This window comes from Nicotiana attenuata, unplaced genomic scaffold (genome assembly GCF_001879085.1).
Source record: "Nicotiana attenuata strain UT unplaced genomic scaffold, NIATTr2, whole genome shotgun sequence".
Lineage (NCBI taxonomy): Eukaryota > Viridiplantae > Streptophyta > Magnoliopsida > Solanales > Solanaceae > Nicotiana > Nicotiana attenuata.
The window spans coordinates 2590-19478 of NW_017673363.1; the positions used below are offsets into that span (position 1 = coordinate 2590).

A 16889-nucleotide genomic window follows, 5' to 3' on the forward strand; every position below is an offset into this window, starting at 1 on the left:
GCTTAGCTTGGAAGGCCCAAATTATAATTTAAACTCAACGACCTTTAAATCTATTGGCTTAAATTTTCAACGTGTTGGGCCTCAAAAGCCAGCCCTTGGGAATAAGCCTGTCCCATTTTATTTGTAAAGCCACCTACAAGGCTATCCAGCATCCAGGCCATAGCACAGGCCCAGATAGAAAATAGGTTGCAAGTTGGGACTCAGGATTTAAATCACTTGGGCTTCTGATTATACGTTAGGCCCAGATCCCATTTTTAACAAAAGTACAGCCTTGGGCTCTTGAATGAGCTCAAGCTGATATTGATTCTTGGGTTTGTTAATAATTTTGTAGACAAATGCATAATTTGCTCAAGTCACAGACGTGCTAGCTTTGAAATGCAAAGTCTCCTGTAGATTCAAACTTGTCTAATAATGGATAACCAATACACTCGATCTACCGGAGCTTCCACTTCGTTTCTGAATCATTTTTGAACAAACAGATGATATGACTATTATCTTTAACACATGTCTAATAATCGACCACAAATGTTTGATGAAGAAACTAAGACTAATATTATGTTCAAGCTACAGGTCCAGCTTCATTGCAAGCATGCTCATGCGTTACTTTAGATTCTGCTTTCAAATGGCATCTTAATATAACCTTAAATCTCAAATTAATCTAATAACCTAAACTGAGATTATCGACAACTAGTATTCTACTCATAATACTCACATAGGTCTGAAAAATAACAGTTCATACAGTCCGATTAACATGAATAATATAATGTTCTAACATGTGTTTAAACCAAGTAAACTACTAAGGAATTCGCAAGACAAGCAGATTGTATTTCATGATCTCTTCCGATATTGATTCAAGTTTCACATGTCATTCGAGGCTGAAAAAAAGTACCTGGAAATTAGAGAAAAGTAAGAAGAAGGTAGAGTCAGCAGCAGTACACAGCAGTATAGTAACAGGAATCAACAGCTTGGGATTTATTGTAAACCCAGAAGCAATATTGAACAGCCCAGGACAAATTTCAACCAGTAAACTACTCGTAACAACTTGAATGAACCCAAACAAACTCGAAATCACCCATGACAACCTCTAAACTTCAGCAATCAGGCATATATCCCTATCTAAGCTAGAACTTTGAACTAACAACTGAAATTTAAAATTAATCTAGGGGAATTTCAATGGAACAGTACTTTTTGAGTTTTTTGTGTTTTCTGTTATTTTTTTTTGGGTTTTTTGCAGAATTTAAGATCTTAAGAGGAGGATTTTGGGAAAAATTATAAGCTGGAAGTTTTTGGGAATTTTTCAGAGGTCTAAAACTTCCTAAACAAGGCAATGTGTGTGCCTTTTATAGGCAAAAATGTAAAGCTTTCTTCAGATTTTTGTTTTTCTCTTTAGTCCCTCTCCTTTTAACTTTCAGTCCCTAATTTTTAAGACTTATTTCCCAAGTAACAACACCTATTTTATTGAAAACTATACTAAAGTCTATTCTAGAAAGTCCTACACCCATTACAATCCCTATTCTATCCTTACCCCTTTTCAAAAATTACCAAATCTGCTGAAAGTACCCTTTTCTATACCTGAACTACCCTCAAAACTCTCTTGGAATTACTGACCAACCCAAACCCCTTTACTTTAGTTAGTACTGACTATAGTTAACCTTATTTAATCTAAATCAGCTATAACCAATCAATTAACCCTAACTACTGAATTAAACTAAAATTTAATCAAACCAGTGATTTAATCAAACCAAACAGTATCTGAACAGGGTTGAAACAACAATTAACTAAGATTAAAATGAAGCAAAATCGAATTGCAAAGAATTATCGAGACAGGCTAACACACGTTCAAGAATCGAACTATTGAATTAAAGGCTAAAAATCACCGTGACAGTCAAATATATACACTAATTATTAAAATTGCTAGAACACATACTGAATCAAAAAAGATAAGCAAAACATAAAACAAAAGAAACGAGAATAAAATCAGAATTAAAAGCAGGGAAAACAGAATACCTAATAGAATTAGGAACTCGGTTAGGCACTGTTGCTTGAATCCTCCAGGATTCTTGACACGTAACATCCCTAATCGTGTGTTTTCACAAGAACCCACATGATTAGGGAAATTACGGTAAAAAATCCCTAAATTTTTGAGCTAGGGTTCTGCCGGTTTTAAGATTTGAAATTCGAGGAGTTATGGCAAGATTCGAAAGGTTTTGGTCAGGGATTAATGATGGGGAGGTCATGGAGACTGTGGGGTGTAAATTTGGGCCGGTTTGGACAAGGTTCATGTTTGGCTCGAATCTTCAAATGAAGATTCGAGAAGTTCAGAAAGATTCGAGCCAAGCGGTTTAAGGATTTGGGTTGGGGGTGGTTAGAAGGTCTTAGGGTGTTAATTTGGCGGCCATCGGAGAAGGTGAGGTTTTCCGGCCAACCTTCTATTTAAGATTCGAAGAGTTGGGCCTGATTCGAGGGGAGCTATGGTGATGGTTGGAAAGGGGAGGAAGAGAGGAGTAAGGGGTGTATTTTTTGGTGGTTTGGAGCTTCGCCGCCGGCGGCGGCGATTTCCGGCCGGCGGCGGACGGTGGCAAAGGGGTGGAGATACAGTGGGGTACGGTGGGGCTACGGTGTGGCGATTTCCGGCGAGATGTGAGAGTGGGGGTGCGGGGGAGATGAACGAGGGGGTAGGGGGTGTGTTTCGGACATATATATATTAAGTAAAACCAGCTTCAGGACCGTTCGATCAAGGAACCTCGACGGTCCTGATTGAACGAGTCCAAACGACGTCGTTTCACATGGGCTGGGGAATTGGACCAGGCAAGGTTGGACGGGTCTGGGACGGATCAGGCCTATTTTATTTGGGCTCAGCCATTTGGGCCCAATTTCTGGCAGCCCCTTTTGCATTTCTTTTGTATTTCATTTTGTATTTTTGTATTTTGTATTTATTCATTTTTCCTTAATTTTAAAAATGCTAAAACAAGACAAAGACTCAATTAAACTATTTAAACTTCCTAAAATTACTTAAAACTCTATTTAGAAATAAAACGCAACAAATAACAATTAAGAGTGCAACAAGACTTTTTCTTTATTCTAAATCTAATTAATACCTAATTAATACTAACAATTGTGAAATTAAAATCCTTAAATGTATGTGCATATTTTCTGTATTTTTTATGAAAAATGCAACCAATTAACACAAAAACTCAAACAAAAATTCACAAAAAATTGTAAAATAATAAAGAAATCAATTATTTGAAACTTTTGGAATTAATTTGCTTAGGGCAAAAATCACGTGCTCACAACTATAACTACTCTAACTTGCAAAAGAGTTCACCACCACATTATCTGCTAAATTTAAATAGAAAAAATTAAGACATTTTCCCAACTATTTTTTTTTAAACACAAAGAAGAAAATTTTGGTACCAAGTTGTCAAAACGATACTTCAAGAAAACTTTGAAAGTGTACCTCATAACTAAAGGATCGTTTGGTTGTGAAATAAGTTATTTCGTGATTAATTATCTCGGAATTATTATTTCATTCTATAATAGAGATAAAGATAACCTCACAATCCCATAATTAATTATACCGCAATTTATCACAACCAAACGTAAAATAAACTCATTTCAAATTTAAGCCCAAAATTAATTGTCCCTAATCGTTTTGTATATATACACTATAAAAATAGTTTAAGGCCCCGTTTGGCTATGAGTTTTATCAAAATAAATTTGGTATTTATTTTCAAAACTCATGTTTGGCCATAAATTTTGTCCATATTTTGGCCAATTCTCAAATCCCAAATTTCAAATCCCAAAATCAGCTATTGAGCTGATTTTGAGCCAAAATCTCAAAACTTAAGAATTATATACATATTTTTCCAAAATAAAGTTGGAAAATATGTTTTGAAAACGTATGTCCAAACATATTTTCATCTTCAAACCAAACTTCAACAAAATTAAATTTTTCAAAACAAATTTAGGATCTGGCCAAACGCAGCTAAAGAGCGACAAGTTGTCCTAAAATAAAAGAATTGGGAATTAGGAAATTACCGAAAAGCAAACAAGACAGGCGAGCTGGCAATTCCAGCGGAGAGCGAGTGAAAACTACTCCGCCTCGGAAAGATTTAACCGGAAAGTGGGCGTAACCGTCCGGGCATTCCCCTGTCTGTGTTCAAATGAAAGTCGATAAGAGCAATTCCTCCTTTTCATCACCATTTCTTTGTATTACAATCATTCTATTGGCATTGAATCCAGTTGTGAGCATCAGATTCCCAGATCGGATCCCTGAGGTTCCAAAGGATCCTTCTAATCAGCCATTGCAAACTGCAGTTTTCGCTCTTGGATGCTTCTGGAGGTCCGAAGCTGCATTTGGCTGCCTCAACGGCGTCGTTAGAACCTCCGTCGGTTATGCTGGTGGTTCTAAACCCAATCCTGAGTACAGAAGTTTGGGCGATCACGCTGAATGTGTACAGGTATTTGTTCATATTTGTGCCTTAATCACTTGTAAAAGAAATTACTCCAATCCAATGTAATCACCACATTTCTTAATGCTTCTTCTGCGATCTGATGGATTTTTTTAGATATGTTGATTACATTGTAAAAAGTAAAATTAGATAGTTAAAATTAGGTTCTGTTTAAACAAAACGAGTGCCTTGTATCTTCAAAAGGTACATGAATAGTTAACTTCCTGTAGAAGAAAGTACTATTGGAGCATTCATGTTTATAAAAAATAGGATATAGGAAAATGGAGCTGCACTTTATTATGTATATGATTATTAATGCCTAGTCAACAGTGAAGAAATGATTAGGTTGTAAGGAATACAAACTTTTTGTGGTTATACAACAAATTTTGCCAAAGCAAGGAGGAGCTTGATCAAAATCAAATTGCAATGGCGTACATGAAGGACTAAAATGGGGACAGCTTGGGTTACACTTTTATAAAGTATTAGGTGTTACATTAGCTGAGGTGGGGGAAAGTCCTTGTGAGATTTACTTAAATCAGTGAAAATTATCTCCAATCAGGGTTTATGCAATGCACATAATATGTTAGATGAGTCAGCTAATACCTTTCTTACTCATCTTTAGTGTCTGGCTGAATTAACACCAGCTTTATGCACCTAATTTCTGGATACATTTTTGTCGTGTTCGAACTATTTTCTCATGGATATCACGTGGCTATCCCTTCTTTTATGTATTTTACAAATTTGTTGTCCTCACCATAGGCGTTTCGCTGACTTGCATTAATTGTTTAGTAAAAATAAGGTATTGGTCACCATAGAGCTAGTAACCACATGTTTCACTTGCAGCAGTGGTCAGTGGTATTTATAGAAGCAATAGAATTTCATTATATTATTTCATCTTTCAGACTGCGATGCGTGTAACTTTTAAAATATTTTTCTTCTCTGTCATCCATAGGTGGTGGTGGAAATAAGGAACTATTTGGCTCTGTTCCTTTTCCCATATGCTAATGGAGCATAATCTTTCGCGTCTATTCTTATACTTGTGTACTTCAGTGGTCTCTACTTAATTGTCATATTATACAATAACGAATTTGCACACTGTTGTAATTTGTTGTTGCAACCCATTTGTGTCCCTGTCTGGTATCAGTATGCTAGGGTTATGTTGGAGCTAGTGTTTTCTAGTATTTTATATCTCAAAGCTAATTTGCTCAGCATGGGGTGGTGAAAAATATGAGGGACCTATATATGGAAACATGCTAGCATATCTTACAGACATCTAGCATACCAAACTGACTGAATACGAAGGTATAGAGTAAATTTTTTATTGTCAAAGTTCTTTATTTGAAATTCCCCTGTTTCCGTCCATGTTATTGCCATAGAAGATATGAATGATCCTTTTGCGCATTTCAGATTTGATATATAAATGTTTTATGGTTTTGCTGTTATCTGTAATATTTGGAACTTACTTCTTTGAATTTTGTAGATAATAGTTGATGTTTTATGCTTTCATTTTGTTGACATGGTATTCTTGTCTGTAAAAATGTTTTAGGTTCTGAATGGGTTTTATGTCCTTTATGTCCTTTATCAAGCTTATCTGAAAATGTTCTGTTGTTTGTTCCAGATTTGTTTCAAATAAACGGCGGATAGGTTGAGTTGCATTTGAATTTTGCTTACCTGGAAATTTACATTTAAAATAACTAAATATTTCATTTATCTTAATGATTTCAACGTGTTTAATGCGCTAAAGTTTGTATCCTGTAGGTCGAATATGATCCTGAAGTAATTGGTTTCAGACAACTATTGGAGGTCTTCTGGTCTAATCACGATTCTAGGCAAGTCTTTGGGCAAGGTCCTGATGTTGGTAACCAGTACAGGTAGGATCCTTGACTTCAACCTGGGTTCCCTTTACTTCAGACTGATTACAATATGAATAGAAAAGTTATGAATTTGCCTAGTGCAGGTCTATTATTTTCACAAGCGGCACTGAGGAGTCCAGATTGGCTGCTGTTAGCAAGGAAAGAGAACAATCAAAGTCAAAGAGCAGCATTGTAACCACTCAAATTCAACAGCTCGAAGCTTTTCATCCTGCTGAGCCTGAACATCAGGTCTAGTATCCATAACTACACTATGCTGAATAGCTAATACTAGATTAGTGAAGCATAAGTGCATAGCTTGATGCTTGTCATAAGGGGCGCATTACTGACGTTTCCTGTCGTATTGATTCTTACATCGATAAAATTTACGGAGTTGATATTAGTTGAGGGCACGATAAAGAAAATGAAAACCATCTGTGGTTTTATATCTAAGATACCACGATGATGGGGGTGTGTTGAGATGTAAAATAATTAAGTAATAAAAGTGCACTTTCTCTAACAGCTAAAACATTAAATGAGATAGTCACACACTTCAACATGTTATTAGAGCAGCCAAGAGGTCTTCGGTTCAAATTTCACCCGCCCGAAAATTTAAAGAAAGAACAACATTTCGACGTGTTTGACTCATGAAAAAGAATCAGACACGTGAGGGTGTGTGTTGAGACGTAATATAATAAGTACTAATTAACTATACTTTACCTCTGCTGTTTTAGTTATTACTTCACAAAAAAAGTAACTAAAAGTGTGCACTCTAACAACTTAAGCTTTAAGACGAGATGATCACACAATTCAACAACGTGGCACAACCAGTTTCTCATAGTAGATGAGGTAATAAGTGGGTTGGATGGGCTTCTGTTGGCTCCATAGGGCAGCGTGTGGACTTATATCATGTGATAGAAGATTAGTGATGATGATTGAGGAGATGCCATCGAGCAATCTCTCTCTTGTCAGTTCAGATGCTAAGGAGAAGACTTCAATCGGTTATTTCTGGAGTACATAAGGATTGTAAAATGAATGCATAGTCTCCTTTCCTTTAGCAAGCATTACAAAAGGTAAGCAGGGAAGAAAAACCTCTGCACAGGATCCTAACGCTACTAGATTTGCATAAGCGTTGAAGCTATATTGGATGACTTCATAGAATTCATGACAAGCAGAATGTTATTAGCCCTTACCGTCGGCAAGTTTTATATGGAGGAAATGTAGGTTGACATGATATTATATCTGGTATTGGAGGAAAATTCCCCTCCTACTCAAAGAGGCATGCTAAGTGCTTTTTTGGGTCATTGTCTTGTACTTCTTGTCAGGGGGATTGAAAAGGGATGAGCCCCTTTCAGATTTGCGAACATATGATTGTTACATATTGGCATAAAGATATGGCAAAAAGTTGTTGGAAGGATTTTTGGTCCAAGGACATCCAAGCTTCAGAAAGTGTGTAAACAAGAAATACCAGGTCCCATCGATAGTTGACTAGACTTTAGGGGATTCATTTTTATTTCTTTTTTTGTATTTAACACCATCTTGATTAATAAAATTATTTGATGTATAACAAAAAATTTGGTCAAGTAAAATTCAGAGGGACATACACCAGTTGACCTCTTCCGCTGCTCTTAGGTTACTTTTCTCTGTTGGCCCTAACCTCCTACTGCCCAAGGAATTTGGACTCCAGCTTGCTTTATAAGTTGGAATAAAAAAAACATAAGCGGAGTGGATATGTGGTACATAGATTCAAAAAAATATTTATTTTTTGCGATTTCACTTTCACGTAAAGCACTGCAAATGGGAAAACATCTTTGTCTTTAATGAGGGGAGTTTTGTTGTAAGAAACTGGGGAATGTGACGCTCAGAAAGAGTCTCTGTAAGACTAAAGAAGAACCAAAAAATGTTGTTTCCCTGTTCTCTACTCCTTTGCTAACCCCTCCATCTCTTTTTTCATGTTTCTGAAAACATTCTTGTTAATCTGAATACCACTGCTATGATCTCTTGAAGCACTAGATTGACAAATCCACTCACTGTCCTTTTTTTCAGAAATTTGAGCTTAAGCGGAACCCATTCCTACTTCAATTGATGGGAAACTTGCCTGAGGAGGAGCTTGAGAGGTCAACACTTGCTGCAAAACTAAATGGCTATGCAGCAGAGCTCTGTCCATCAAGGATCCAAAAGCAAATTGATGCAAAGATCAATGACATTATTAAGAAAGGTTGGCCCATTCTCAGAGAAATATAGATATACATCTCAAAGTTATTTGAGATCCTGCAGACCTTTGTTATGTAAGAAAGTGGGAGTATTGTTTCCTTTGCTGAGGAAATGTCTTGTAGATCACAGATACCCTCTCACACAGATTCATCCTACATTATGGAATACCAATCGCAAATAGCGAGCAGAGATCTTTTTGGCTGAGATTAATCAAATTTGTTTGTACAATCAGAATGTTCAGGATAGGTTGATTGAACTACATTGCACATTGTTGCCATGATGGGATTGTTGGACCTTAAAGTCAGGTTGTTGTACGCATTTTTCTATTAGTGAATCCTATATATGCTTCAGAACCATCTTATCAAGTTGTAGCAGTTGCAAATACATAAACTAGTTTTTACATCCAGGCACCACATTGAGCTGATTCATTTATTTCTTTTTGAAAAGTTAGACCAGTTTTCAGAGGGACGTTGGGGGGAAAGGGAATTAACAGACGCTGAATGTTCTTGATAGCAATATTAAACTGTGGGCAAGTGAAAATAATCGTGCCGAAGTTACTGTATATGGAAGTAGCACAAGAGACCACCTTATGGGCGAGAGTTTTCTACACTAGTGCAGGGAGTAAAAGCTTCATTATATACTCAATGAATTGTTCCAAGTAAATTTTGGTCCGACTCCAACTTCCAATTCACTTCTGCTAGAATTCGTTTAAGCATGCGACTGAGCTGCAATAGCTTTTGAATCTCTAGTGGAATTGCTTCTTGTAGAAAAGTGAAACCCACTATCTGTCAAAATTAATCACTTTATTTTTATTCTTTTGAAATAAAAATAAAAAAGCAAATGCGTGTTCCCGCCGTAACCAGTTTATTCCACTGAGAAGTCTATCTTTGTAAAAAGAACCTCAAAAGCCGAGCAGCTACTTCCTCTATATATGTTTTACACACTCTTTATTGTAGAAGCAAAATCAAGTGAAAATAGAGTCCCATATGAAGACACTACTAGAAATCCGCTAAATAGCGATTATAAAAAGCGACCAACGTTGGTCTGTTTAGGCAAATTACCGACCAAAACGCGTCCAAACAGGCTTGGTCGCTATTTTAGTGGTCGCTTTAGTATACCGACCAAGGTTGGTTGCCAATTACCGACCAAGGTTGGTCGCAAAGGTAAAAGGACCAACTATACAATTTAAAGCACATACCGACCAACTTTGGTCGGTAACATATTTTAATAATTTAATTTTACCGACCAAAGTTGGTTGGTGTATTCAAATTACGTTATTTTATTAAATATTAAAATTTAAAAATTAGCGACCAAAGTTGGTCGGTAAAGTAATATATATATTTTAAAAAAAAAATTAAATTTAACCATACCGACCAAAGTTGGTCAGTAAAGTAGAAATCTGGGTAATCCTTGTTGATTAACGACCAACTTTGGTCGGTAATTTTTAATTTTTAATTTTTTTTAAAAAATTAAGCGACCAACCTTGGTCGCTAATCAGCAGAAAATTATTTGTTTAATTAGATACCGACCAACTTTGGTCGGTTTTCTGGGTTTTAATTTTGGCATAAAATGCCTGTTTTGGCAGCTACACCACCTGCCAGCATACCAAAATTCCTAAATAACAACAACAACAACACAATTCAATAAATAGATTAAAACTAACAAATTAAAGTTCAATAGAACTAAAAAATCCAAAACCAAGTTAATACTCATTACAACTAGTTCAGAATCGGTTCTATTTGTCTAGTTCAAAGTATATACAAGTCAAGGAGTGTTTTGTACAACATCATCATCACCGTCTGATGAACTTTCATCTAAAAGACGGTATCGAGAAGGGTCTTATGGAGGACGTGAAGAACGACCACGGGGAGGACGGGAGGAACGATCACGGGGAGGACGGAAGGAACGCTCACATTCAAGTCGAGCCTCTGGCGATGACTCACGAGACCGGGGCAACGAAAAAGCTCCAGCAGATAGGAGAGTTCTGATCTGAGCTTGCATGCCAAGGAATTGAGCATCTCTAACCCTTTCTCTTTCCTTGGCCGCTTCTAGCTCGGATGTGAGCTTTGTCACAGTCTCCTACATAGCGGAGAGGCTCTCCCCATTAAGTTGTTCGCCTTGCGAGGAAGTCCCTATTTCTTGCATTCCACACTTATAGCGATGGAATTTTTTAGTTAGAAGCCCGTATACCTTCCCCCATTTTGGACCGCCAGCAGACTCCATCCATATTCTTTCAGCATCCTAGTCCGAAGGTTGGGTTGGCTCGCCCGATTCACCAGCTGGCTGAGTGCGGATGAATTCCTCCACGTTAGTTTGGTAGTGACCCTATACGAAAATTTAAATTGAATTAGTATTTCAAAATTTATATAAAAGTAAATTAAAATACTTAAAGAAAAGTGAAAGCTTACATATACAGTCGAGGCCCGGTCCTCGACCCACCTTTCTTGATCCGTCTCTTTCTTCTTCTTTACAATATGCGTCTCCTTGAATAACTCATCATGGTTCATTAGACGCCCCAAATTCTTTTCCTGAAAATAAATTAATTTAGTTAATAAACTGAATAGATATACTTTGAAAATTAAAATAATTTAAGCAATTACGTACCAATCTTCTTTTTATTGTCCCTAGGCTGACCGCACCTCCAGTGTGCAAGGAGCCTCCCTTCTCAGATGCGCGAGCTTTCTTTCCTTTTTCGCTCTTCTCTAAGAACTTTACGGTAAGCCATTGCCTTTGCAAATCATCCCATAAATTTTGAAGTAACCAGTCAGGCTTCTTGTTCTTCTTTCTAGCGTCGGAGAAAGTATGCGACAATCGCTTGCGAGTTTGTGATGAAAATTTGCAGCCACTTCCGCGCTATAGCGGTATTCCCATACACACTTGCTCTGTATTTCAAAAGTTAAATATTAAACAAGAAATATCATAAATATAAATTATTAAACTACTTAAAAGAACATTTATACCTTAAATTGATTGAAAATTTGCTCCCTCAACGAGAATGGGAAATCAGTCCAAGTCGCATAAGGGCCATCATAAAGCTTTCTGATGGCTTTGGTGATTATCCTCGTAGTCTTATTACTCGGGATGAACCTAAAATTTAACAATAAAAACACATTAATATCTTAGTAAAAACTTTACAAAATAATAAACGCAAAAAATAACAAATAACTCTTACCCATCACCCTTAGGGACTATGATGATCCTGCCATATTGATCATAATGCACCTCCTCGTCATCATCAGCATCATCGTCTGAAGCATGTATATCAGAGGCATGTGGATGATGTAGGGGGTCAGAGCTACTACCTCGCAGGCGAAGGCCTGAAATAGATGGAGTCGCTGATGAAGAAGGCTGCGATCCCTGTGACTGCGACATAGCTGGATGGACCTCAAGTGGCTGTGATACTGATGGCTGTGACCCGAGTGGATGTGATCCATATGGCTGTGACATGGATGGATGCGATCCATGCGATGCAGATTGCTGCGATCCACGTGGTCGTGAGGTAGTTGGACTGTATGTCGGACGTATAGTCCTATGGCCCTGTGATGAAAGACCTGGTGTCTGCATGAAGGTGTAGGGCTCGTGATGTTGTGGTAGCTCAGTATAGCCGTGGGGTGGAGGATAAGACATAGGCATCTCTGTAGAGGGTGGAAAAGAGGGAGTATTATTAACTACCCTCCTCTTTTCCTTCCTAGCCTTTTCTCGACCCCAAGAACCAGTAGGGTCATTGTTACCTTGACCCTTGCCTGCCATCTGCATAAAATAATACATATTTAGATTGAAACATATAGGAAACTAGCTATAAAACAAGAGTTATTTATAAAACCAACTTTTTAAAGCTCATCGACGTATTGTTCCTCGTCCGAGAATTCTTCGTCCTCACTTGATTGAGCTTCATCAGTTGATTCTTCGTCCTCATTTTCTATAATTGTTACTTCATTTATATCAAGTTCTTCCAATATGTGTTCAGGATGTTCCAAATTATTTTCTAGCCGATCGTCCACTATTTGGTGAACACTGGAGATATCGTTTTGATATGAAACATCTAACACATTCTCGACTTCCACCCTACCTACAGGCTTAGTTTTTATTACAACCCACCAATCGGACTTATTCCGCCGCAATGGATAAGGAGCATAATACACTTGCCTAACATTATGTGCAATTATAAAAGGATCATAGCGATCATACTCCCTCGTATGATTAACCTCAATTATGTTGTATTGATTGTGTACTCTTGTACCTCTTGTTGGATTTGGGTCAAACCACTTGCATCTAAAGAGTATCAATTTCTTAAATGGCCAACCTCTATATTCTAGTTCTATTATTTCTTTGAGCACACCATAATAATCAATATCTCCAACTTGGTTGCCATCACCACCTTGAACCCACACCCCGCTGTTGTTGCTATTTTTATTTTTAGAGCAATCCTCTGTATGGAACTTATAACCATTCATTACGTACTTAGACATTGTTGTGACCTAAAGCCCAGGTCCCCAAGATATATCCTTCAAAAATTAGTTTATACCATTATTTGGATTATTTACCTACATAGTGCTAAAAAAATCATAAGTTAGCATAACTTACAAACATTATTTACGTACAGTGTTAGAACATTATCAGGATAAACTTACAAATTGTTTGAACCACGTATCAAATCTCGTATGTACAGTATCATGGCCAAATTGACCCACGAAGTCACTATGACACGTCAAATATTTTTAGTAGTTGCATCAAGATGTAATCATAGTAAATTTTATATTTTGATAACTAATAAATCAATACTTACTTGAGAAATGGTACAACTTCGGGACAATTTAGCTACACATGAAGTGTAGCTGACTTGTACTCCATATCACTCAAACTTCTCTTTCTAACGTCCTTAGAACATCGGCCTGGTTGATTGAATATGGACATTGGTGGATATAATGGATCATTCATACATTCGACCGTGTGCCTATTGGGCCTATTCCTAGAACATGGCACGTTACTCTCAAAATAATAAGAACAAAAATGAGCAGTTTCCTTTACAAGATAAGCTTCGCATATAGATCCTTCAATCCTATTCCTCTGCTTAACAAATTGTTTGCATTTTCCAATTGTCCTACATAATGTGATGTTAGCCAACAACATACAAATAAAACAGAAAATTACATCAAACTTATAATATTACCTCTCAAAGGGATACATCCATCTGCATTGAACAGGCCCTCCAAGTCGTGCCTAGTGTACAAGGTGGATTGGAAGGTGTTCCATCACATAAAAAAAACCACATGGAAATATCTTTTCCATCTTACTAGAAGTTACACGAATGTTCTGATCCATTCGGAATAGGTTTTCTTCCCTTAATGTAGTAGAACACAAGTCTTTGAAAAACAAACTAATCTTTGTGATGGGTTTCCAGATTCTTTCAGGCAAACCACAAAATGCAATAGGCACTAAGGTCTCCATGAAAATATGACAGTCATGACTTTTCAAATGGCTCAACTTCCCTACCTCCATATCTACTTTTTTTCCAAGATTCGACGCATAACTCTCAGGCATCTTCAATTTCGTAACCCAATCACAAATTTGCTGTGTTTCCTCCAAAGTGAATGTGTAACTTGCTTTGGGCTCGAATACCTTACCATTGTTTGTTGTCTGCAAGTATAATTCAGGCCACCTGCAATATTCTTGTAAGTCCATTCTAGCCTTCGGGTTATCCTTTGTCTTACCTTTAACATCCATCACTGTGTTGAACAAATTATCAAAATAATTTTTCTCAATATGCATGACATCAAGGTTGTGACGGAGAAGATTATCCTTCCAATAAGGCAACTCCCAAAATATACTTTGTTTCGTCCAATTATGAGTAACACCATATCCGGGGAATCTATAAGGTGAAGCTTCAATAACTTTACTGAAGTTCTGGACCCTCTCCCAAATTTCCTCACCTGAAAGTATCGGAGGTGGAGAATCATATTCCATTTTATTCTTTTTGAATGCATTTTTCATCCTTCTAAACTCATGATCATGAGGCAAGAATTGAAGATGACAATCAAACCATGATTGCTTTAGGCCATGTTTCAAAGTCAACGCTTTACTATTTTCCATGAAGTAAGGACAAGCTAGCTTCCCAGTAATCATCCACCCATACAACATTCCATATGCAGGAAAATTATTAATAGTCCACATTAAATTAGCACGCAAATTAAAATTTTGCTTGGTTGATATGCCATATGTTTCAACACCATCATACCACAATCTTTTTAGCTCATCAATCAAAGGTTGCAAATATACATCAATCAAACTTTTCGAATTACGTGGACCGGGGATAATACAATTTAAGAATATATATGGACTAGTCATGCACAACTCGGGTGGTAGATTATAAGGTGTAAGAAAGACAGACCAACATGAATATGGTATCGTAGATACAGAAAAAGGCGTGAAGCCATCCGCACACAGACCTAACCGAATGTTCCTTGGTTCACTAGCAAAATCTGGATATGTCCTATCAAAGTGCTTCCAAGCTTCTCCATCTGAAGGATGACACATAACACCAAGTGGTCTTCTATTTTCAAAGTTTCATCTCATATGAGCATCAAAACTCATCGACGCATATAACCTAGGTATATGAGGTAAATAATGCATCGCCTTGATAGCGACCATTTTCCCGCTGGAAAGCCTCTTGAAACGAGGCTTTTTGCAAAATTTACAACTGTCTAAGTTGCATCATCTTTATAATATAACATGCAACCATCTTTACAACAATCAATTCTCATTGACGAAAGTCCTAACTTAGAAACCAATCTCTTTGCCTTATAGAAATCACCAGGTAATTTGATATTAGGGTCAACTAGTTCACTCATAAGGTCAATGAAAGAGTCCATGGCTGCTTGAGAAATATTCCAATTAGATTTGTTACTTAGTAATCTAACTGCAACAGACAACTCAGAGTGCGGACTTCCTTTACGTAGTGAACGACTAGATTCCTCTAACTGTTCATAAAGACGTTTTGCGTCATCATTAGGAGTTTGTTCAACATTTTCATTGGGCTCACCCCTCGTAGTGCATCACAAAAGCATTTGTAACCATATCATGAATTGTATTCTCCACCGACCTACTACTTTCACCAACAACCATGTTATGAAATATCCCATGGCTACCATCGATCTCTCCATGATTAGTCCACACAAAGTAATTCTCTATAAACCCCTTCCTATAAAGATGATGCTTAACTTCCTCCGATTTCCAAACTTCATACAGTCGCACCTAACACAAGGGCACATAATTACTCCTTCACTTTGGTATTGTGGAAGCGACATTGCATGTCTAATAAAGTCATCAACCCCTTCTACAAAATTCTCCCGCAATCCCCGCCGATTAGAATAATTCCTATTGTACATCAAAGTACGATGTTTCATCTATACAAATAAAACAAGAATAAATTAATTTAGTTAATTCATATCATAATCTTTTTTTAGTTAATTCATATCCTAAAAGTTCCAATTCGTATCCTAAAAGTTCAATTCATATCCTAAAGTTTCAATTTATAAACTAAAAGTTCAATTTATAAACTAAAAGTCCCATTCATATCCTAAAAGTTCAATTCATATCCTAAAAGTTCAATTCATATCCTAAAATTTTAATTTATAAACTAAAAAATCATTTCATAAACTAAAAGTTCAATTCATATCCAAATACTTCGATTTATAAACTAAAAATTCAATTCATATCCGAAAGATCCAATTTTATATCCAAAAGGTCCAATTCATAAACTAAAAATTCAACTACAAATCCTAAAAGTTTAATTCATATCCTAAAATTTCAATTTATAAACTAAAAGTTCAATTTATAAACTAAAAGTCCAATTCATATCCAAAAAGTTCAATTCATAAACTAAAAATTCAATTCATATTCAAAAGGTCCAATTCATATCCAAAAGGTCCAATTCATAAACTAAAAGTTCATATATTACTACTAAACCCTAGATTCTAACTAAACTATTCAAGACTATACAAAGTATAATTCCAATCTTACTAAACTATTCAAGACTAATTAAACTAATTAGTTAATAAAATTAATAAACAAAACTAATTAAAACAAGACCTAAACCCTAGTCCTCAATAAAATACAATGTTCAAAGAATTCAAACACTNGGGGGGGGGGGGGTGGAACCCGTATTTCTTTCTGATTTTTAGAATTACCGACCAAAGTTGGTCGGTACATTAAGTGTTGACCGTTTGACCAAATACCGACCAACTTTGGTCGTTTTCTTTAAAAAAAAAACTAATTTCTTTTTTTTTGTTTTTATTTTTTAACATATTATAAGCTATAAAAAATTATTATTAACTATAAATATTTATTTTATTTAACTACAATTATTATAAATAAT

The 16889-nt window shown here is 36.3% G+C and overlaps 1 protein-coding gene across 1 annotated transcript; it reads left to right on the forward strand.

Annotated features, from left to right (window-relative positions):
• The first annotated feature begins 4024 nt into the window (after window positions 1-4024).
• On the forward strand, window positions 4025-8919 carry LOC109216154 (peptide methionine sulfoxide reductase A5). Its single transcript, XM_019380283.1, has 4 exons — window positions 4025-4460; window positions 6210-6322; window positions 6409-6553; window positions 8348-8919. Exons 1-4 carry the CDS (start codon window positions 4164-4166, stop codon window positions 8543-8545), a joined length of 753 nt encoding a protein of 250 aa, XP_019235828.1. The 5' UTR covers window positions 4025-4163; the 3' UTR covers window positions 8546-8919.
• Window positions 8920-16889: the final 7970 nt, after the last annotated feature.

Coding starts and splice junctions, on each gene's coding strand:
- LOC109216154 (XM_019380283.1), top strand. CDS start 4,164: ATGAAAGTCGATAAGAGCAATTCCTCCTTTTCATCACCATTTCTTTGT. Junction 4,461..6,209: donor ATCACGCTGAATGTGTACAG/GTATTTGTTCAT, acceptor TGTATCCTGTAG/GTCGAATATGATCCTGAAGT. Junction 6,323..6,408: donor GATGTTGGTAACCAGTACAG/GTAGGATCCTTG, acceptor TGCCTAGTGCAG/GTCTATTATTTTCACAAGCG.